This window comes from Colossoma macropomum, unplaced genomic scaffold (assembly GCF_904425465.1).
Source record: "Colossoma macropomum unplaced genomic scaffold, Colossoma_macropomum, whole genome shotgun sequence".
NCBI lineage: Eukaryota > Metazoa > Chordata > Actinopteri > Characiformes > Serrasalmidae > Colossoma > Colossoma macropomum.
The window spans coordinates 2040850-2060197 of record NW_023495761.1 but is presented as its reverse complement, the minus strand read 5'-3'; the positions used below and the strand labels follow the sequence as shown (position 1 = coordinate 2060197).

Genomic DNA, 19348 nt, shown 5'->3' with positions numbered 1-19348 from the left:
GAGTGCTGATAAGTGGAACTGTGTTTATTATTCTGCTTAAACACCTGTGGGCCGCCTGGAAAACGCTGAGCAAAATGCCAGTGGACCACCAGCTTTGCCATTAGCGGGCCAACAGTGGCCCACAATCCTCTTGCTATCGGCGACAGTAGTCATGTATAGCTATAGAATAATTTTATAGAGCAACAAAACTTGTTTTATTTTAATGAAAACACTGATTCAAACATTTGAACAGCAATGTGTAGTCCAGTGGTAATCCCGGACCAGGATCAGCAAACACTGTGCCAGGTAAGGCTAATACGTAGTATCAGCCATTATAATGTATCACAATACTCACTATTCTTACCTGGTCATTTATAAACGTTATAAACGAGTCCCGTGTTTCAGTAGTTAAACACCTCCATGTCAGATTTTACACAAGTCGATATGAAAACTCTTAGCCAAGCCAAGAGCTCTTTGTCAATAGTCACTTTCAGTTTAAATGCAGATTGGCTAGATCGGCTGATGTCCGCAATTTGTTCTAATTGAATAATGAAATTAAGTCGTGCTTAATTAAATTTGCTGCATATCCACGCTAAACACTAGATCAGACTTCTCCGGTTCATTTTACTGCACATGAGCTAATGCTGTTAGCATAAGAAATGTCTGCTAATGTATATGCTTCTTTGCTAAAACTAGTGACAAAAATGATTGAAGAAACATTAAATACTGTTTTTTTTTCCCTCCCTTTGTTTTACGCTGTGAGAAGATTAAGGTTTTTATAGTTTTAGCAGCCTCAGCCTAAACAAGTTACTAACGTACAGCCAGACTAGCTTGTGCTAGCATCATGACTAGCATCACATACCAACTACCTCGGGCTGAGTACTACAACAATAACATTTACTTGGTTTACATGCTGAATTGGGATTTATAGTGTGATGAGGTGAGCAATATGCAGTTATTATAAGGTCACAAAAGATGACCTTAGCACACTGCAGAATTTTTGGCACCCTTGTTTCAGCAAACAATTAGGCTAAGATTAGCTTTAAAGCTATGGAAATGTGTTTGCTCTTTATCCACATGATTTTACACTAAAAATGAGAGAACTCTAACCTTTCAAAGAGGAAAATAAACATCCTTTTCAAAAACAAAACAGTTTTTAACTCATGTTTACCAACAGTGTGAACATTTCTGTTTTTTCGTGCGATCCATATTTACTCAATTAGCTTAAAGTGGAATCTTCAGTACAGTAGAGTTTCTCTGAGTTGATCCAGTAAACGCCGCTAATCAGATTAGCCCAGTGACCTCTCCCCTACTAACCTACTACACACACACAGATCCCCAAAAAGCCCTGGTGGAATACCCCCCTGTGGTCGTTTCATTTGTTGTCAACTCAGAGAGGCCCACTGAGAGTTGGACCAAGAAAGCCAAAACATGATGAAACATTATGACCACCGATATTGACCACAGTTACCAATGTCAAAGTTAACCACAGCAAACAGTCCACACCTTCAATACAGACAGAGCATAATAGCATATCAGTTCTACTCAGCAAGTCCTTCAAGTGTATTAAATGAACATCAAGCACTTAAAGCAGGACATTAACAGTCACTGTTGTTTTGAAAATAGATCAGTGGTTGTCAAACTTCTTAAGTCAGAGTGAAGGAAATTCCAATCAGGTGAGGCACAGAAAGAAAATGCAGACTGACCACCACTTTTCCTTAATGGTGTTATGTAGTCACCTCCTCTGAGGCCCTTGTTGACCTGTTTATGACTCACAAACTTTGCAAGATCTTATATGTAATTTAAGCCAAAGTCTATATTATGAAGGCTTTTCAGTGCCTTACTGACAGTGCAGTCTAGTCTGAGCCTGGTCTATGTATGGAAAACTGGCCTGGAGTGCAGCAGCTTTTCTGAGCGGCACAGACTAGATATGAAATATTAAGAGTGTCTATAAAAAGAAGCGAGCAATTTGTTTTCTCTTGAGTTGAATAACATGGAAACACTGAAAGCTCAACACACACAATGCCTAGAGCACAGACCTGTCAACCACTGCTGCTTTGTATATATTTAAAACAGCAGTCATGCAAAAGTCAGAGACCACCCTTTATTAATTTCATTTCCAGTCAAAACAACCATTGAGTACAAATTATTCATTTTTCATTGTCAGGAAAAAACAGAAAACATATATTTAACAGAAAACTACACAGAAGCCTAGACAACTAAATCTATTTTTTCAGTATTCAGTGAATTTAGTTATTACAGCTACTACTCTTTTCAGGAGACTTGCTTTCAGTTTTTCAAAGAAATTTGCAGGGATATTTTTCAGTCTTAGAAGTTGGTGCACTTTCTGCTTCTCACTATCCAAGTTAACCCAAACACATTCAGTGATGTTGAGGTCTGCACTCTGGGGTGGTCAGTCCATTGTTCTGAGAACACCAGCAGCTTCTTTGATTTGATTTGTTTGATTTGTAGATTTTCTTCAAATGGGCTGTTTTTTGTCTTTTTTTTCTATTTTCTTTTCTCAGTAAGGGCTTTTTGACAGCTACACATCCTTTCAGACTCATAGTGCTGAAAGCAGAAGGATGGACAAACACCTGTGGTCTGATATAATGCTAGAATGTATGTTGATTTTCTCCTCTTTCTCAAAGATGAAAGCTTTAAGTACTGATCATCTGATGGTGATCTAATAAGTGGTCTTGCATGGCTGTTAGGACTCCCCTTTGCCCTGCATGTTTTAATCACTTTATGGAATTCACAGTTTTGGAAACTCTTCTTTTGTCTTCATTTTCCTTGAGCTTTCATCTTTCTTGTGCAGATGAATTATCTCATATCTAATCTCCTCAGAAATACCCCCCAATAAAAATGACAATGATCAAAATAAAAATAATTGTACATGATGATGGTTTTGACTGGAATTGAAATAAATGAAGGGTGGTCTCTGACTTTTGGACAGTACTGTTTATCAAAAGATTGAGTATGTGTTTGTGTGTACAACTGCTGACGCACATTCAGGGTGTTACACTCACCGCGATGCGCAGTAGTGTTCCCTTCACCGATGCCCATCTGTCTTGCCTGCGGTCGATGACCAGGATGAAGCCAACTCCTGATGCACTGAGGCTACGAAGCAAAGCAACACGGTCACCATGGCAGCACATTTATTTCTCTCTCTCTCTCACATACACACTTTACTATAAGCCTGAATTTTACCCATAAAACATGATACTATCTATGACATCCAAGTGTACCAGACAATAAATATTCATAATTCAACATATTTGCCCAAATGTTGGAATCTTACACTACGGCAAATTCCCATTCAAACCCTAATGCGCTGTAATATATATATTAATACTGTTTTTAACAGAACACAGTATCATACCGTATTTGTTGTTAAACACATATGTAATACATTTCAGTAGTATAATGTATTCCTCTTTACACACATATATATAGATAATTTGTAACCAAGGAGATAATATATTTCAACAGCATACTGTTTTCGTATTAGACTGCATTAGTTCACGGCATTCCTCTTTAAAGGCCTATGTAATAGATTGCAGCAATATTCTGTATCCCACTATAAAGACATATGTAACAGAGCCAAGTAGCATACTGTATTGTATGTAAAGGCATATGTTATAGATACATAGTATACTGTATTCCTCTTGAACACATATGTAATCAGCCTCCATACTGCCATACTGCAGGGCAATCTTATAGACTCCACATATTCTCCTACAATATTTAATCAAGAAGCCTATTCACGTGTCCATGAGCCATGTTATCACCAATAATGAACACACACCCACACGTGCACACACACACACACACATACAGGGAGGTCTCTTAGTCCAGATCGTAACCGTAGCGACACGGTGTAGAGATGCTGAGCTGGTTGCTACATCCATCACTATGGAAAACGGTTGTTAGCTCCTTCAGCAGCACTGTGCTGCATCGCCATGGTTACAACAGTCACCTTAAGAAATCCACTATTTCAGCCAAAAACGATGAAGCAGTTCAGCTTGAAGGAGGCCTGTAGTCCTTATGATGTCCTTATGTGGAAGCAGTGTTGATTGCTGGTCTCGGCAAAATCCGCAAAACGGCCTTGCTTCAGTGTGTATGTGTGTGTGTAAGTGTGTATATGTGTGTGTCTCTCTCTCTCTCTCAGCACTGCTGGAGCTCCCTCTGTTTACGGCTGCCTCCGCGCTCAATCTCTCATCCAATCCTGCGGCATCAGGTGCTCCCTGCCAGCCAATCACAGCGCAGAACGACCCTGACGGACACCGCAGCCTGCAGGCTCACTTGAATTGCTAATATGGAGGGCTGGAGGGAGGGACTGTTTTATATGGTGATTTTTTATGGGCAGGTTCTGCTTAGCCAAGCTGGTAACTTGTGGATGCCCATGCGTTTCACTGCCACTCAAATGCCTCCCTATAGTACATACAGTACACAATGTGTATGAGGCATTATTTTGTGGTGCACTACATGGGGGCAGGGAGCCGGTGCCTCTATATATAACCCTCTCCTCCTCCTCTTAAAGAAATGAGCTCATTTCTTTTTCCTCTCCCTCGCTTCCCTCCTGTTGGACTCCCCCTCTCTCACCCCTCCTTTCTCTCTCTCCCTCTCCTGCCATTCCCCACACTCCACTGCCCTGTTGGAGGCAGAACAGAAAGACAGAGAGAGACAGAGAGAAAGAGGGAAGGCAGAGGAGGAGGGGCTGAAGAGGGGATGCGGTTTTTCATCAGTAAGAGTGGCCATGCTTTCCAAAGCTTCAGCACTGCAGGGCCATCACAGCCTCCAGCACTGAGGATGCGCTTCGATCTCACAGACCGGCTTCAGCTGATTACTCATTATTAACCTCTATTCAAACAGTGAAGGGGGGAGTTCTTTGTGCTCTGTGCTGTTTGCTTTGGAATAAGGATGCAAATCTTTGACGTTATAATGACAATCGTACGATTACGATTCTTAAAAAAAATATTATTTATTGCATCATCTCATTTTCTCTCAAATTTCTTCAAAATCTTTACTGATTTTTTTCAATTTTTTTGAGTGGGTTTAGCATTAAAAACAGAGAATAGTTGACTTTCAAACAATAAAAATAATAGAGAAAGCTTTATGGGGAGGATTTCTTTGTTTAAAAAAAGCCTAAATGTTTTAACTTGGCCAAAAATATAAGCGCATATATTACAGAATTCTAATTAATTCTGAAGCTCTAAACTTCAGATCGATGCACCATGATGTATTGTAGATTTAAAGTCAACCCGAAATTAAAGTAAACTTTTTTTTTACCTTGTTATTTCATGGTCATATTAAGCACAATTAATTTTATTATATTTATATTATATATTTAAAAGACAAAATTCTTGGTTTTCCATAATCTTTGATCAAAGGGTAGTCACTTTTACTTGCCTCCAAAATGTTTTGATTACATCACTGAAGAAAAAAGTAATATCAAAGGGCCCATATTCTACATTTGTCTTGTTTTTTCTTTATATACACAGATATCCACTTGTAATGTTCGTATGAGATTATGTACCAAACACATTCATAATTCATAACATGATCACCAGTTTCTCTTTATCCCTTAGCAAGGCTGTTTTTGTAACTGTGCCATGTGTTGTACATGAGTGGGTGGGGCTAAACTGATGTAGGCTGAATTGGTGGATATATGTAAATGTGCTGGTTATTTGTGACATCACAAAAACAGTGAACTGAAAGCTGGCTGTTTTTCCGGTTTATTTTCCATATATGTACTATATGGGAGGAGTGAGCAGTATGTTTTCAAACTTCAACAATGTTATGATATCAAATAAAAAAAAAAATCGCTTCAGGTTTGAACACTTTCCCTGCTCATAACCATCACTGAGACAAAACACTCAGCTAGCAGTAAGTATAAAAGCAAAGCACATCAGGATTTTCAATGAACATTGATTTTAACAGAGGTAAACTAGCCTAGTAAGTTTGTTATTCTGATCATCTACTTAATGAATAACAAAAAACAAAGTGTTTAAAAAAATGCCCCTAAAATTTAAGGGAATCAGCCTCTTTACTGTAATTACTCTACGAACAGACGTAAATTAGCATAAATGTTAAAAATACGCATTCCCTCAAACTCGAAGCAGCAAAGTCAATTAGCATGTAAAGTGATGGCATTCTTTCACTGATATCCCCCCCAACCCCCAAAAGTCCTTTTCTAGAAGAGTCATTTAGCTAAGAACCACCAAATTAAATCCACATCAGCATGCTATTCTGAGACCTGAAAACCTCAGGCAATTAGAACCTCCCTCCTCCCGTCTGCTTCACCTTCACTCTCCCCCTCTCTCCATCCTTTCACTGCCCCCAACTCCCGAGAGAGAGAGAGAGAGAGAGAGAGAGAGAGATAAAAGGATTTCTCTTCACACTGAAGCAAAACATATAATTAAGCTATGACCCTATGCACCAGTCAACTGTTTAGCAATTAAATATCAAACACATTCACTTTTGAAGCATATATATATATATGAACATCAGTATGCAGGCTCTCTCTCATTGGACCAGGAGGCTGAAATATTCATTAACTACAAATCTAAACATAAAACGCGATCTCGCTCACCAAGTGCAACTAAACCCAGCATGATCTGCTTTATTATTGATGTAAATATTAATGATTCAGTGCTAATATGCAAAGTCTTAAAGGCCTTGCTGGAAAAGCCGAACCTTCAGTGACCTCTGCTGGCAGGACCGTGGCTAATGTAAGGCTATTCAAATCTACACCTTTAATTCCTTACAGTAACTCACTGCTCTCTCAACAGAATGAGAACACACTGTGTTTAAAGTGCAATGTAATAGTGGAGGCTCTAGAATAGTAAATAGTATGAAGAAGTACAATTTCAGTTAAGGACTTTCAGCAGAGGTTCCGGGCATTAGGTCGTTTGATACTGGGCAGTGAGTAGATTTTTAGTAGCCTAACTGCTGAAATCTTATTATTATTATTACTAATGTAATTACTAGTATTTACTATTATTACTAATGTAATTACTAGTAAGGCTCAATTATTAACCGTTTAAAAACTAATTTTATTAGTTAATTTAAACATATAGGTCCACATCATGACATCTTTGTATGGTCTCATGTCTGCGTAGACTGCTATTGGCTGCTTTCAGCTGATGGCTTGCATAAGTAAGTCAAAAATGAGGAAAATTACATAACTATAATAAACTATATACTTACAACTAATTCTAGGGGCTGCAGTAGGACAAGAACAAAAATAATACCAATTGAAAACACGATGACAGCGACATAAAATACAAATACGTTATTCTGTTGTGGGCTACAGTTTAGTTTGGACTGTTAAAGACAGTCTGGCAAAAAATGAAACTTACAGTTCCCCTTGACACTAAATGCAGCTGACATTACAATTTCCAAGATATTCATGACATTCATGATATCATTAGAGTGTCAGATAAGACACATAAGACTGACAAGAGAAAGCCCATTGGCTTCTAGTATGTGCGTTTTGTTTTTCTGAGATGAATGTGCGAAGATATGTACATAAACGTCTATTATTTCTTAGCTACATTTCTGTCATCGCTTTAGCATAAAACTAAACAAGCAAAACTCAGACACCAAACATATCTTAAACAAAACTTTGCCATAGTTGTGTAAAACAAAATATCGCTTCAGGTTTGAAAGTCACACACAGCTCATAAACACAACTCATTCAGGCGTGAATGCACTTGTGATAGAAAAACACACCTGGGCACGCTGGTCAGGTACGTCAGCACATTGTGGAACTCCTGCTCTTGCAGCTCACTGAACGCAGGGAACTCTGGGAAGATGATGATGGGGCTGCCATTCTCCCCTCGACCTCCTGAGAAATGAAAGAACAAAACAGGAACGATGTCAGTGTTTAAGTCCGGTAGAATTAATTTTGCACAATTTTTGAACTTAACAGTTTTCATCATAAACAATAATTCAGTGTAGACAGGTTTAAGTAAAACAGTTTTACAGTAAAAATAGTTTTTAGTTATACAGTTTACTGTAAACAGTTTTCCAGTGCAAACAGTTTTTCAGTTAAACTTTCCAGTGTAAACAGTTTTCCAGTTAAATGGTTTTCCTTCTGTACAGTGATGTATTCCGAGTGGTATTATGGTGTTGGGGAGGTCTCTGAGTTAGCTGAGCATTTTCTCTTGATAATAGCAGGGGGCTGTAGGAAGGGGTGAAACATTATTGGTTAATATTATTTTTCCCGCTGGTGCCCGGTGACACAATCCAAAATCAGAAGATGAGTAAAAGTCATTATGTCTTGATGGAAGACTACAGGAAAAAAGGAATTCTGTCTTTTAAATGATGTGATGAATTGTGTTTAATATAACCAGGGACAGGAACTAAACAGGCCAATTTTGATTTCAGATTGACTTTAACGCTGAACCAGCCAGCAGGGGGCGCTTTCACATCTCCCACTGAACAACAGGAAATCTAACAAAAGAGGTTTACTGGTCATTCTGAAGGACAGAATCACAAAGTAGAAGGTCAGTGAATGGAGGAGATTTTACAGGGCTGTTTCTGGATGAATGATATCACTCTCCTCACACATCCTAACATCCTAACACAAAGCAAAGCCCGACGAGCCGAAGTCAATGTGGAATTAGAATCATAATCCTTTTATTGGCCCAGTACACACTGAAAATTGTATTGGTGAAGTCAGTGCTTACATAGATTAAACATACAACAGCAAATGTATTATGCTTGTGCCACCTCGCTCTGCTCTCCTTTCTCTCTCACTCACACATAAACCTACGTATCGATGTATCCCAGACATGTTAGAGGAAAACTGAGGATTTTGAAATTGTGAGTCCATCAGAGGGACCCTCGTAACCTTGAGGAACTGAAGATGGTTTGCCAACAGGAATGAGCCAAAACTGAGCCACAACACTGCAAAAAGCTAAAAACGTCTTACTGTTGCTTTTGTCAGATTTTAAACATCTCTGTTTATTCTTACTGATACATACATTTGTTTGTAGTTATAAGTAAAAAAAACATGATGTGTGTATAAATGTGATGAGGATATATGCACTGCATATATATTAAATAACAAATACTGGTTTTCCCTCACTGTATACACTCAACATTCATCACTCACACACTCGCACTCACACTCACACACTCACTCACTCGCGCACACACACACACACAAATAGACAATGAATGAAATGTGGAAGGTCTGTGATTGATCAGGATGCTCAACACAAAAACACATTTGTGATTAGTTGGAGATCTCAACTGCAATCACAATGACAAAATAATTGGTGTGTGTGTGTGTGAGTGTGAGAGAGAGCACACTTATGGAGCCAGATTTATCTTTCCCTCTTCTTCTCTCTCTCTCTCTCTCTCTCTCTCTCTCTCCCAGACACACACACTGACACACTTTCTAGCCGTGTTCATTTCATACACCCCACACACTGAACTTCTCTTTCTCTCTCTGTGTAAAGGACACTGCTGTCCAATCAGTCATCATCAGTGCAGAACTACAGAGCAGCTCTTTCTGCACACACTATGTAAGAGAGATGGACTGCAGGGCAGTCCCTCTATTGGCCCTCTATTCTGCAGTCCATAAACACACACATACACACATTCTCTCTCTCTCTTTCACACACACACATACACACATTCTCTCTCTCTCTCTTTCACACACACACACACACACACGTGCGCACCACATAAAACTACACACACTGCACACAATGAATGAAATGATTGAAATGAGCGAAATTCAACTACTCACTTCTCCTCTATCAGAAAAAAAGATAATACAGCATGTCAAAACTTTGGACTGTAAAAACTAGTTTGTCTTAAACAGAAGCGTTCACTCCACATATGTTACTGAGAATGTTTTTTTATCACACTTCTCAAGCTACATTCGAGTAAATTAAAAAAGTGTCTTCATTCATGTGAAAATTTCATGATGAATGGACCAATGGAAATGCTCTACAAAAACTCGGCATAAAATCTCTTCACATTAACTTACATAAAACTTTATTGTCCTGTAAAGTTACAACTTTTCTTTTTTTCCCTGAGGTCCACTTAAAGTTACACTATGTAAGATTTGGGGATTTGGAGGAAGAAAATTTTGTAACATCAGTCGTGCCTCAGACCCCTTCCCCTGACCTTGAATCTGATGATTGTGAGAGTGTTGAAAGAGAACTCAAAACTTGGTGACATTCTTTTTGAGTCTGAATGTGACGATAATACATAAAGATGTATGACGTGGTCCAAAAAACTTCTGCAAAATATGACTCAACACCACTGACTTTTACACTTTTAAATCAGACTTTACAGGGAGACTCACAGCAGCGTAAACACACACACACACACACACACACACACACACACACATATATATGTGATATATGCAAATGAGCTCTGTTCTGATTGACTGCCCTGTATTGTCTCTTATTCAAAAAGCAGTCCAGGCTGAAACTCTCCTTATAACTTGTGAGGTGACTGGGCTACACTGCTGTAGGTGGAATAGGTTGATTTAAGTAAAGGTGCAGGTTTTAATGACTTCACAAAAACAATGACTCCAAAATGGGTCGTTTTTGCTTTCCATATATTGACTGGAGAGTGAAAGACACATTATCAAATTTTAACAATGTTTACATACTGCAGCAAACTCTTACTCCAAAAAAAAAGGAAAATGTAGTTTTCCATGATTGTTCAATGTATGAATAGAAATAGTCCAAAAACACTTTACATTAATGTACATTAAAACAGTATTTTTTCTCACATTGCTCTTGAAACGAGGCCATTTTGGAGATTTTTTTGCTACAACAGCAACAATTTGCCAAAATATCTACAGACTTAAATATAATTTGCCCACAAAAAAAAACCCAAATCAAAACTAAAAAACAAATAAACAGTTGAAAGAAACTAGTAAACTGACTGGTCGTAGTTGACCAAGAAGACCATAACTGAATAGCCGACTGTCCTGTTTAACAGGGATGGCCGAAAATAAACTACAGTTAAAGAATAAGAAAACTGATGAAAGGCTAGAGTTAAAAACTGAGAGAGAAAAGGCCGAAACAGAAGAGAGCTGAATAAACACTTTCGGGGTCCAGTACTGGAGGTCTGTCATTTACTGTGGGTGGAGTAAAAGCAAGACCAGTGAACGATCTCTCTCACTGCCTGGACCTAAATACAGCCCCATCATTAAGAAAACATTAAACATAACAAAAAGACTTCTGAAGCACTAACCACTGGACAAACCACAGATGAAACCATGGCAACCCTAATTCCATCACACATATTTTTCTTGCTTTTTATTTTCTCCTTCTGAGGTCCACTTACAATGTTCGTGTGGTTTTATGAACCAAAAACGGTCATAATTCATTTTAACTTGAACATTTCCAACCTCTTTTTATTCCTTGTTGCTGTGCCTTTGGGACTGATATACATACATGAGCTCTGTTCTAATTGGCTGTCTTGTATTGTGCCTCATTCAAAAAGCAGTTTGGGTTGAAATACTCATAACTTCAGTGTGAGTGGGCAGGGTTAGACTGCTGTAGGCTGTATAGGCTGATTTATGTAAATGTGCTGGTTTTTGTGACATCAAAGAAATAATGAATTCAAAAAATGCTTCTTTTGCAATATAAAGATAACTCACCCACAACTTTCAATGTCACTCACACACACACACACACTCTAAAACCCCATCACTCACACTCTCACATACTTTCTCTTACTCTCACACGCACTCCCGCACACATTCTCAAACTAACTAACTTTCTCTCCCACTCTCTCACTTTCACACACTAACACACTCTCACAAACACTCCCACTATTTCATGTACTCTCATACACACTCTTCTTGAGGCTTAAGGCTTCAGTTGCCATTCACATACCAACACACTGCCACACACTCTCTTGAATCCATGTTGCCGAGTGTGGTTACCATGCACATCGCTGTGGCAACCCTAAATAATTCAGTGGTGATCTCAGACAGGCAACCTTATCTGGGCTCTGACGTGGACAAATGTAGTTATGGACTTGTATTCTGTAGCTCTGTGTATATATTCATATGCAAAAGTCCGAACACCTCCGGTCATGTTATATAAGTGAAAACAGTTGACATCCTCTACAGAGATCAAACTTTTCAATTTTCTGCACTTGTTGCAATTTTCCGGCTTTTTTTTAGTGCACAGTGTCTATTTATTAGTTTAACATATATAATAAAGATAAAATATAAATTGTGTGTTCAATTCAGCAAATACACAAAAAATGTGTATTAAAATGTGCAGAACTGTGTTTTCTGTAGAGGATATGCTATCTTTTCACTTGACAAAATTGACAAAATATAATTTTACTAGGGGTGCCCAAACTTTTTATTTAGGCCTGGGAGATATCTAAAAATAACTAGCATAATATTTTTAGTTCTAGTGATATCAACAACAACGCCCCCAACACACACCCCAATACACATGGTCCGCTGCAGCTTAGACCTACTTTCTGTTCTGTTTTTGTTTTTTGATCATTAACTGTTTTAATGAAAATCTTTTTCAAAAATTGCATAGTAAGTGATATAAAAAATGAGTAAACAAACATTTTTTGAAAACTACTTCACCTGTTGTTTTAATAGATGTTATTGCAAACGCATGAATTCATGAGCTCCTTCTAGTGTATGTTCGTGATGACACTTGTATGCTTATAGTGCCCCTTGCCGGAGAAACCTCCAACTGCTACACATTTTAAATGAGTGGTTTCCTAAGCCACACCCACATGCTTGACATATTAAAAAATGAAGTGTTTTCTGTCATTATAGCGAAGTCACTCTAGAATTTAGCTATAGACACCTTTGGAAAAACATGCAATGTTATATATTCATAAGTTTCATAATTTAGCTCATCTAAACCACTAGGACACTTAAACTGTAAAGGAAATGCTGTGAATTTTTCTCAGAGTAAATCACACCCATAGCTTGTGAAAACCCCACAATAACCCATTGATAAGAGTAAAATAAATAAAACACTGTGTACATATTATTGGTCATTCAGCAAGCCATTTAAAGCCAAATTAATCTTCTCTAGTTCTATGTCAGTTTCCCAACACTGCGATTACCGCCTTTCCAGCTAAAGCTACTTGTCAATTATCAACGATATCCTATTACATCACCTTTTCGCTCAGGCCTAAACTGCACACGACTGTATCTCGACCATTCTACTGAATTAGTTAAAACTGCGGTTGCATAGCACAAGAAAAAAAACAAAAACAATTAAGGATTCAGACCTTGATTATTTACAAGGAGTATGCCATGATCTGGTTAAAGCCAAGGCATTCTTTGAGGCACTTTCTATTTGGAGGTTGCTGTCCCAAACCCTAAACCCTCAATCTTACCTTGTAAAAATAATGCCTACTTTTTTTTTTTTAGAAGATTTTCTTGATTTCTTTTAAAATGAAATTATAAGATTTATCATAAATTTCAATAAAAATTTTTTTGTTAAAAAAAAATCTTCCACGTTTTCATGTCACTACCGAAACACAGTTTTAGGCAATAGGCCTACCCTCTTCTAACCACACCCCTGGATTTTAGAGCAGGAAGTGAGACTGCATTCCCTGTCCCTCATGGCCACATGGTGAGCAGTTAGATCCCACTGTTTTGAAGTAAATGTGTCCAAAAGCCTGAAAATGAGTGTGTAACATTAAGAATTGTCACTACCGAAAAACCCATTCGCTGCAATTGAGTAAACTTTGTGTGTGTGCGCTTGTTCGGAGCCTTTTGATGTTTGAAAATGGGAGGACATATGTGAGTGAAAGACAAGAACCCAATTCGTATTTGGCTGTGCGTGTGTAAGTGTGGGTGTCCACGGTGGCACTTTTGCTCCATCTGGCACAGATCCTGTTAAAGCACACTTTTATAAATAAAATGTGCTGACTCTGCACTCCTAACTCGACTACATCTGCAACACGACACAGTCAATGCAGCTTTAGCCTGCTCTATAAATACACTGCTGCATATGAGCGCTTAGTCATACCTAAAAACTGTGAACAGCTCAAATATCACTTCCTAAGACTGACGTACAGCTTCAGCTCTACAGGGCCCTGAAATGAGCTGAGTGGCAGGAGGTGCCAAATGAAGATTAATGCACTCACTGGCCACTTTACTACGAAACACCTATCTCGTGGTGTACAGTGAGAGTCTGTAGCCCATCTGCTGATGCACAGTTTATGTTGGCCATTCATTAGTCCTTCACCAATGGTTTCTGACCACAGAGCTACCCTCTGCATAGCATTAGTCCAGTAACACTGCTATGCCCAATACATTCATAGAGGCAGCACACACGCTACTTTAACACTGCCACTGTCCCTGCTGTGTTAAGAATGATCCATCATCCAAATATGAGGGACTTTAAGAGAACAGCAGGAACAGCTACAATAGTTGGAAAAATGCTTGCCAGTCTTTGTATGTAGCAGTTTCACTGACTGTTTTTATACTACAGCAAAAACACCCGTTTAACATAGGCGCTCAGACATGAGGTTTATGTAAGTTAATTTTACGTTTATATTGAAATAGAATTTTATTTACACTCAGAAATGGCATTGTTTTTTTCTTTTTCAAAACTGATACTGTTTTTGAAACCTTGTGCTGAGTAAAAGCATCATAAGTGACATAAAAAGCACTTGTCGCTTTTGTTCTTTTTCATCCTGCGTTATTTCAAAATCGAAAAATAAAACATTTTGTTTGCTTACAAGAACAATGTAAGTGAACACTGAATTATTTTTAAGTCATAATTCAATAAATGTCATGCTGTCTGTCTAACAATTACTAAACATTAAACAGTGCTGCTAAACAGGAGAAAGGAGCTAGTTAGCACTAGCTTAGTTAGCATGACAACAGCTCTGCTCACCACAGAACATGTTTGATTTGGCTGACTATAGCACTAACACAAGTTTAGATGATATTGATTCAAATCTGAGGGAGCTAAGTCGAGCAAATGGCGCTGAAGATACAGAAAGGCAAAAATAAACCTGTTCTGGATCTGTAGCTTGATGGCTAACTTTAGCTTAGCAAGCAGGCTACAGACTAGATTTTGACTAGTGTTCTGCTGACACAAGTGTAGATGAAACGCTAATGTCTGAGAGGGCAAAATTTGAGCTGCTGGTATTGGAGTGACAGAAAGCTGAAATCAAACCTGTTTTGTAGTGTTTGGGTCTGTAGCGTTTTTGCTAAGCTAATGAGAGCTTAGTTATCAGGCCAAACTTGCTACACCACAGCACAGACTTGTTTCCAAACTGATGCTAAAATGACACCCTACTGGTGTTGTAGTGAATGTCAAATTTAAACGTGTTCTGTGGGGTGTGTGTAGCTCTCAGCCATTGCTGAGTCAATTTCATTAGGTTTTGCTTGGCTCTGATTTTCCCCTCTTTCTATCAGCACCTACTGTTTACTACCTCACAGGAAGGAATACACCAGAGCCAGTTTATGAAAAGCCTGGCCACTTCCTATTTCCCCCATTGTATCAAAAACATGACTGCAAAATGCCAGAGGGTGTCCGCAAGTAAGCCCTCAATGAATGGGAGTAAATGGAGCTAAAACGGCTAAAAACAAAAAGTTAAAATAGTTTCTAATCACTCGCCCAGAACTTTCCTTTAATTTTAGAAAGTAGTAGGACGTATTTCACTAAAAAAAAAACAAAGAAAACTTACCTACATATTTCCTTTTTTCTACAGCAAACATGTTTTGGGCAGCAGGACTCTGGCATTACTGCTAGTGAGTGCTGATTGGTTGGCGAGCTGAGCAGCTGATTGGCTGTTCACGCTCACTGACGTCATGAACGCACATAAGGCGCCATTTTAAACTCCTACAACTCGAGTTCAAAAGCTCTTGAAAATATAACTGTTAATATATAAATATATACAAATATGTAAATGTTTTATGCTGTTCTGTGTTCGGGAAATAAATGTTTTCTTTTACATTAAAAATGTTTAAACATTTATAAACTATGATTTTGCTCAAATGCTCCATCTTAATTCATTCATTTTGGACTCGCTCTGGAGCGCCCCCTTTAGTGTTTGAGAAACCCGGAAGACATTACAGAGTGTTAATTCTCCTCTCTACAAGCTCTCATGCTTAGTTTTTCGGAGGTTTTCCCTGGTTCTGATTTTCCCCTCTTCCTATCAGCACCTATTATCTACTACCTCACAGGAAGAAATACACAACTGACATCATCATACAGTGTGAGTGTGTGCTGTGTCAGATGCCATCTGCTCACAAAACACTGATATCTCCATACCTTTTCTGTTATTTTGTAATCACTTATTTGATTCTGGGTGATTAAAGACAGTTAACACTGCTGTTGTTAGAGATGTTGCTTAGCAAATTGGATCTCAGTGGCTACGCTGTTCATGCAGACTTACTTTTCTGGCCTCCGTAGCTGTTGCTACAGCTATTGATGCTTGAAGCCCCTAATATTCCAACAAAAGTGGTCCTGTGGCCAGAAACTAACTACTACTTTTGTTACACACAGCGTTATTCTGCCTATTATCTGGAACAATGTGTACATGTGCTGTATGTATATACATACACTATGTGTCATATAATAGATACATGTAATTGCCTGATATGGTCCCACTTTATATTAAGTGTCTCTAATAACTGTGTAGTTACATGTGAACAACATATGCAATGACAATGTAACTATTAATGCATTAGTCATTGTTATAGATTACACACATACACCTTATGTAATTACACAAGTGTATCTTAATAGTTGTAACAGCCTATTCTCCCTCATGTAATTACACAAGGGTAATAACACAAATCTAATTACATTTGTAATCAGACTGGAACAGCAGTTTTAGAAGTCCCCCCCCAGCAGTTAAAGGAAGTATGTAATAACCTACATTAAGACATTACTAACACTGTATCTGCCAGCTTTTCTAACATTTAGCTAGCATTTATGTTGCTAATGCTGTGACATTGTAACCAGTTTCAGCTTTAAACCATTCTGTCTGTATATGTGACAGTACAGCAGGCGGCCCCTTATCTTAAAATGTAACTTTTATAACATTAATTAATGTGTTGTATTGTCCCAAATCAACGTCTATATTACCACTGCATTATTACACAGTACCTACATAACAACTACACAGAAACTGTCCCATTATTTATTTTAACTTCAACACTACACTACAGGAAAGTTCCTGAGTAGAAGATACACTTGTGTAATTACATGAGGCAATACTGAAGTTGATCACGTTTAATTACATAGGCAGTAGTTCTGTAATCCATCTGTAACATTAACCAAATCATCAGTAGTTAGTGTTATTCATGTGTAACTACATAGTTATTACAGACACTTAATACACAGTGGGACCCCTGATATACATGTAAATGTACAATCCATTTACAATTTTCAAAATGTCATTAATGACTACCTCATGGTACATAATATGTAAATATTACTTTATATTCAATCACACATTTGTAAACCCATAATGCTGTTTAAATCTCTAAGCAATGCCTGGACATTTTACAGCATCTCCAAATATGTCTATTTATGTCAGTTAAGCTGTGCAGCCGGCTTCCCTTCCTCTTATCCAAATCTTAACCATTATTACCAGCTGCAGAACTGTTCTCAAGTCAGTGTAAGAGGATATGTTAAGCCAGATTCAAACCACAGTCCTTCTCTGACCTCAGTCCGCTCCTCATTTCCCTGTGCTTCCCTGAGGTGGTCACAGATAGGCAGTAGAGATATTGTGGATGAGTGATTTCAGGAGTGAATTCTATTATGTGGTTAGATGGTAAGTTACAAAGGAGGTCTCACCTGACAGGAAGGCGAAGCCTTTGCTGAGGTCAGGGCCGATGTCTGCAGCACAGAGCGGACTGCTCTCCTGCTGCATGATCTCATCTGCATAGAGAGCGAGAGAGAATTTTTGCATGAATGATATACAATATAACACTGCATTACAGGGTTCAATCTGATTTTCTGACCTAAATCAGACACAAATTGGATTCTTTCAGAGTTGTGTGAACATTCAAATCTGATTCAAATTCTATTGTTACCATGCAATGTCAGCACTGCGTAAGCAGCAGCTTTACCCTCAGGAACAATTGCACATATGCGGGTTGTTTCAGGGAAGAGGTGTGTTCACACTAATGATGTACGTAGATCACTTAGAAACATGGCACTGAACTGTCCACCAAAAAGATTAGATCTGAGCCAAAAGTCAGAACAGATTAATAAGGTTTGTAATGTCAATGTAGCCCAATTATATTACGGTTCATGTCTGAGGCTCATTCACCTATTAGCACATTAATACACTAGTTTAGAACTGGACAACACACAAACAATAGAATAACTCACACAGCAGTTATAGATATTACTGCAAATTACTCCACGGTGGGCTGGAACTTAGCAAAGCCAGACATTATGATAAGAAGGAAGAGGAAAGAAAAAGAGGGATATCAGAGGAGTGGGGAAAGAGAAGAAGTGAGAAGGGGGTGAAGAGTGAGAGAGGAAGCAGACGGTATGATTTCTGCCCTGAGAGAGAGAGAAATGGATTACCCTAAGCTGCTTTGCACACTGCTGCTGCACTGCATGTGTGACTGTGTGCATGTGTGTGCACGATGATGAAGCAGATGTGCACTGGATTCATGTGGATGAAGTTCAAATAGACACACCTATTCTGTGTGTTAGTATAAACGTGTACAGGTTTAAGGGAGTTAGAGAGCTGCTGCAGGGTAAATACAGCACACAAACACAAACATTAGCCACTGTGAACACACACCTGACCTCTCAAAGAGGTACCCCCCCCCGCCCCTCACACACACACACACACACACACACACGCACTTGAATAATTTAGCTGGAAATGGATGAAGGCCAGGGGTATTATATTTGATGACAGAAATGTAAGAGAGAGTCTACAGACAGAAACTAGGTCACACATTCAAATATCAACCCCCACCCTCTCACATATAAACACACACACACACACACACACACACACACAATTTAGGCAATTTTAATCATGACCATCTCAGATGATCACTCGGGTCCACTGTTTTAACAACACTAATGAACAAAAAGACCACTGAGGTCCGACACCATGACAAATGACACTTTACCCCACCACACATACCAATAGCAATGTATGCAATTATTGTCATTGCTATCATAACCCTTCTTGTTGGTCACTCGGGTTCAGACTAATCAGACTAACATTAACAACAGATCACTGAGGTCCAACATAGTGGTAAATTTGACAGTCCCAAAACACACACACACACCCACACTAACAGCAATTTTACACAACTATCATCATAATCCTTGATCACTTAGGTCCAATCACAGGATCAACACTAATGTCACAACAGTAACAACAAATCACTGAG

At 38.5% G+C, this 19348-nt stretch overlaps 1 protein-coding gene across 10 annotated transcripts in view; it reads right to left on the bottom strand.

Annotated features, from left to right (window-relative positions):
• Positions 1-19348, bottom strand: part of mcf2la (mcf.2 cell line derived transforming sequence-like a) — a 114806-nt gene that overhangs the window by 41750 nt on the left and 53708 nt on the right. For 9 of the 10 annotated variants that reach the window (XM_036563372.1, XM_036563375.1, XM_036563373.1 and 6 more), the window contains exons 2-4: positions 17778-17861; positions 7714-7828; positions 3006-3096 (exon numbers count right to left, since the gene is read on the bottom strand). In XM_036563372.1, coding sequence (XP_036419265.1) covers positions 3006-3096; positions 7714-7828; positions 17778-17861 — 290 coding nt within the window. Of the gene's footprint in view, positions 1-3005; positions 3097-3814; positions 4124-7713; positions 7829-17777; positions 17862-19348 lie in introns of those variants that run through there. The other variant, XM_036563379.1, reaches the window with a different exon arrangement.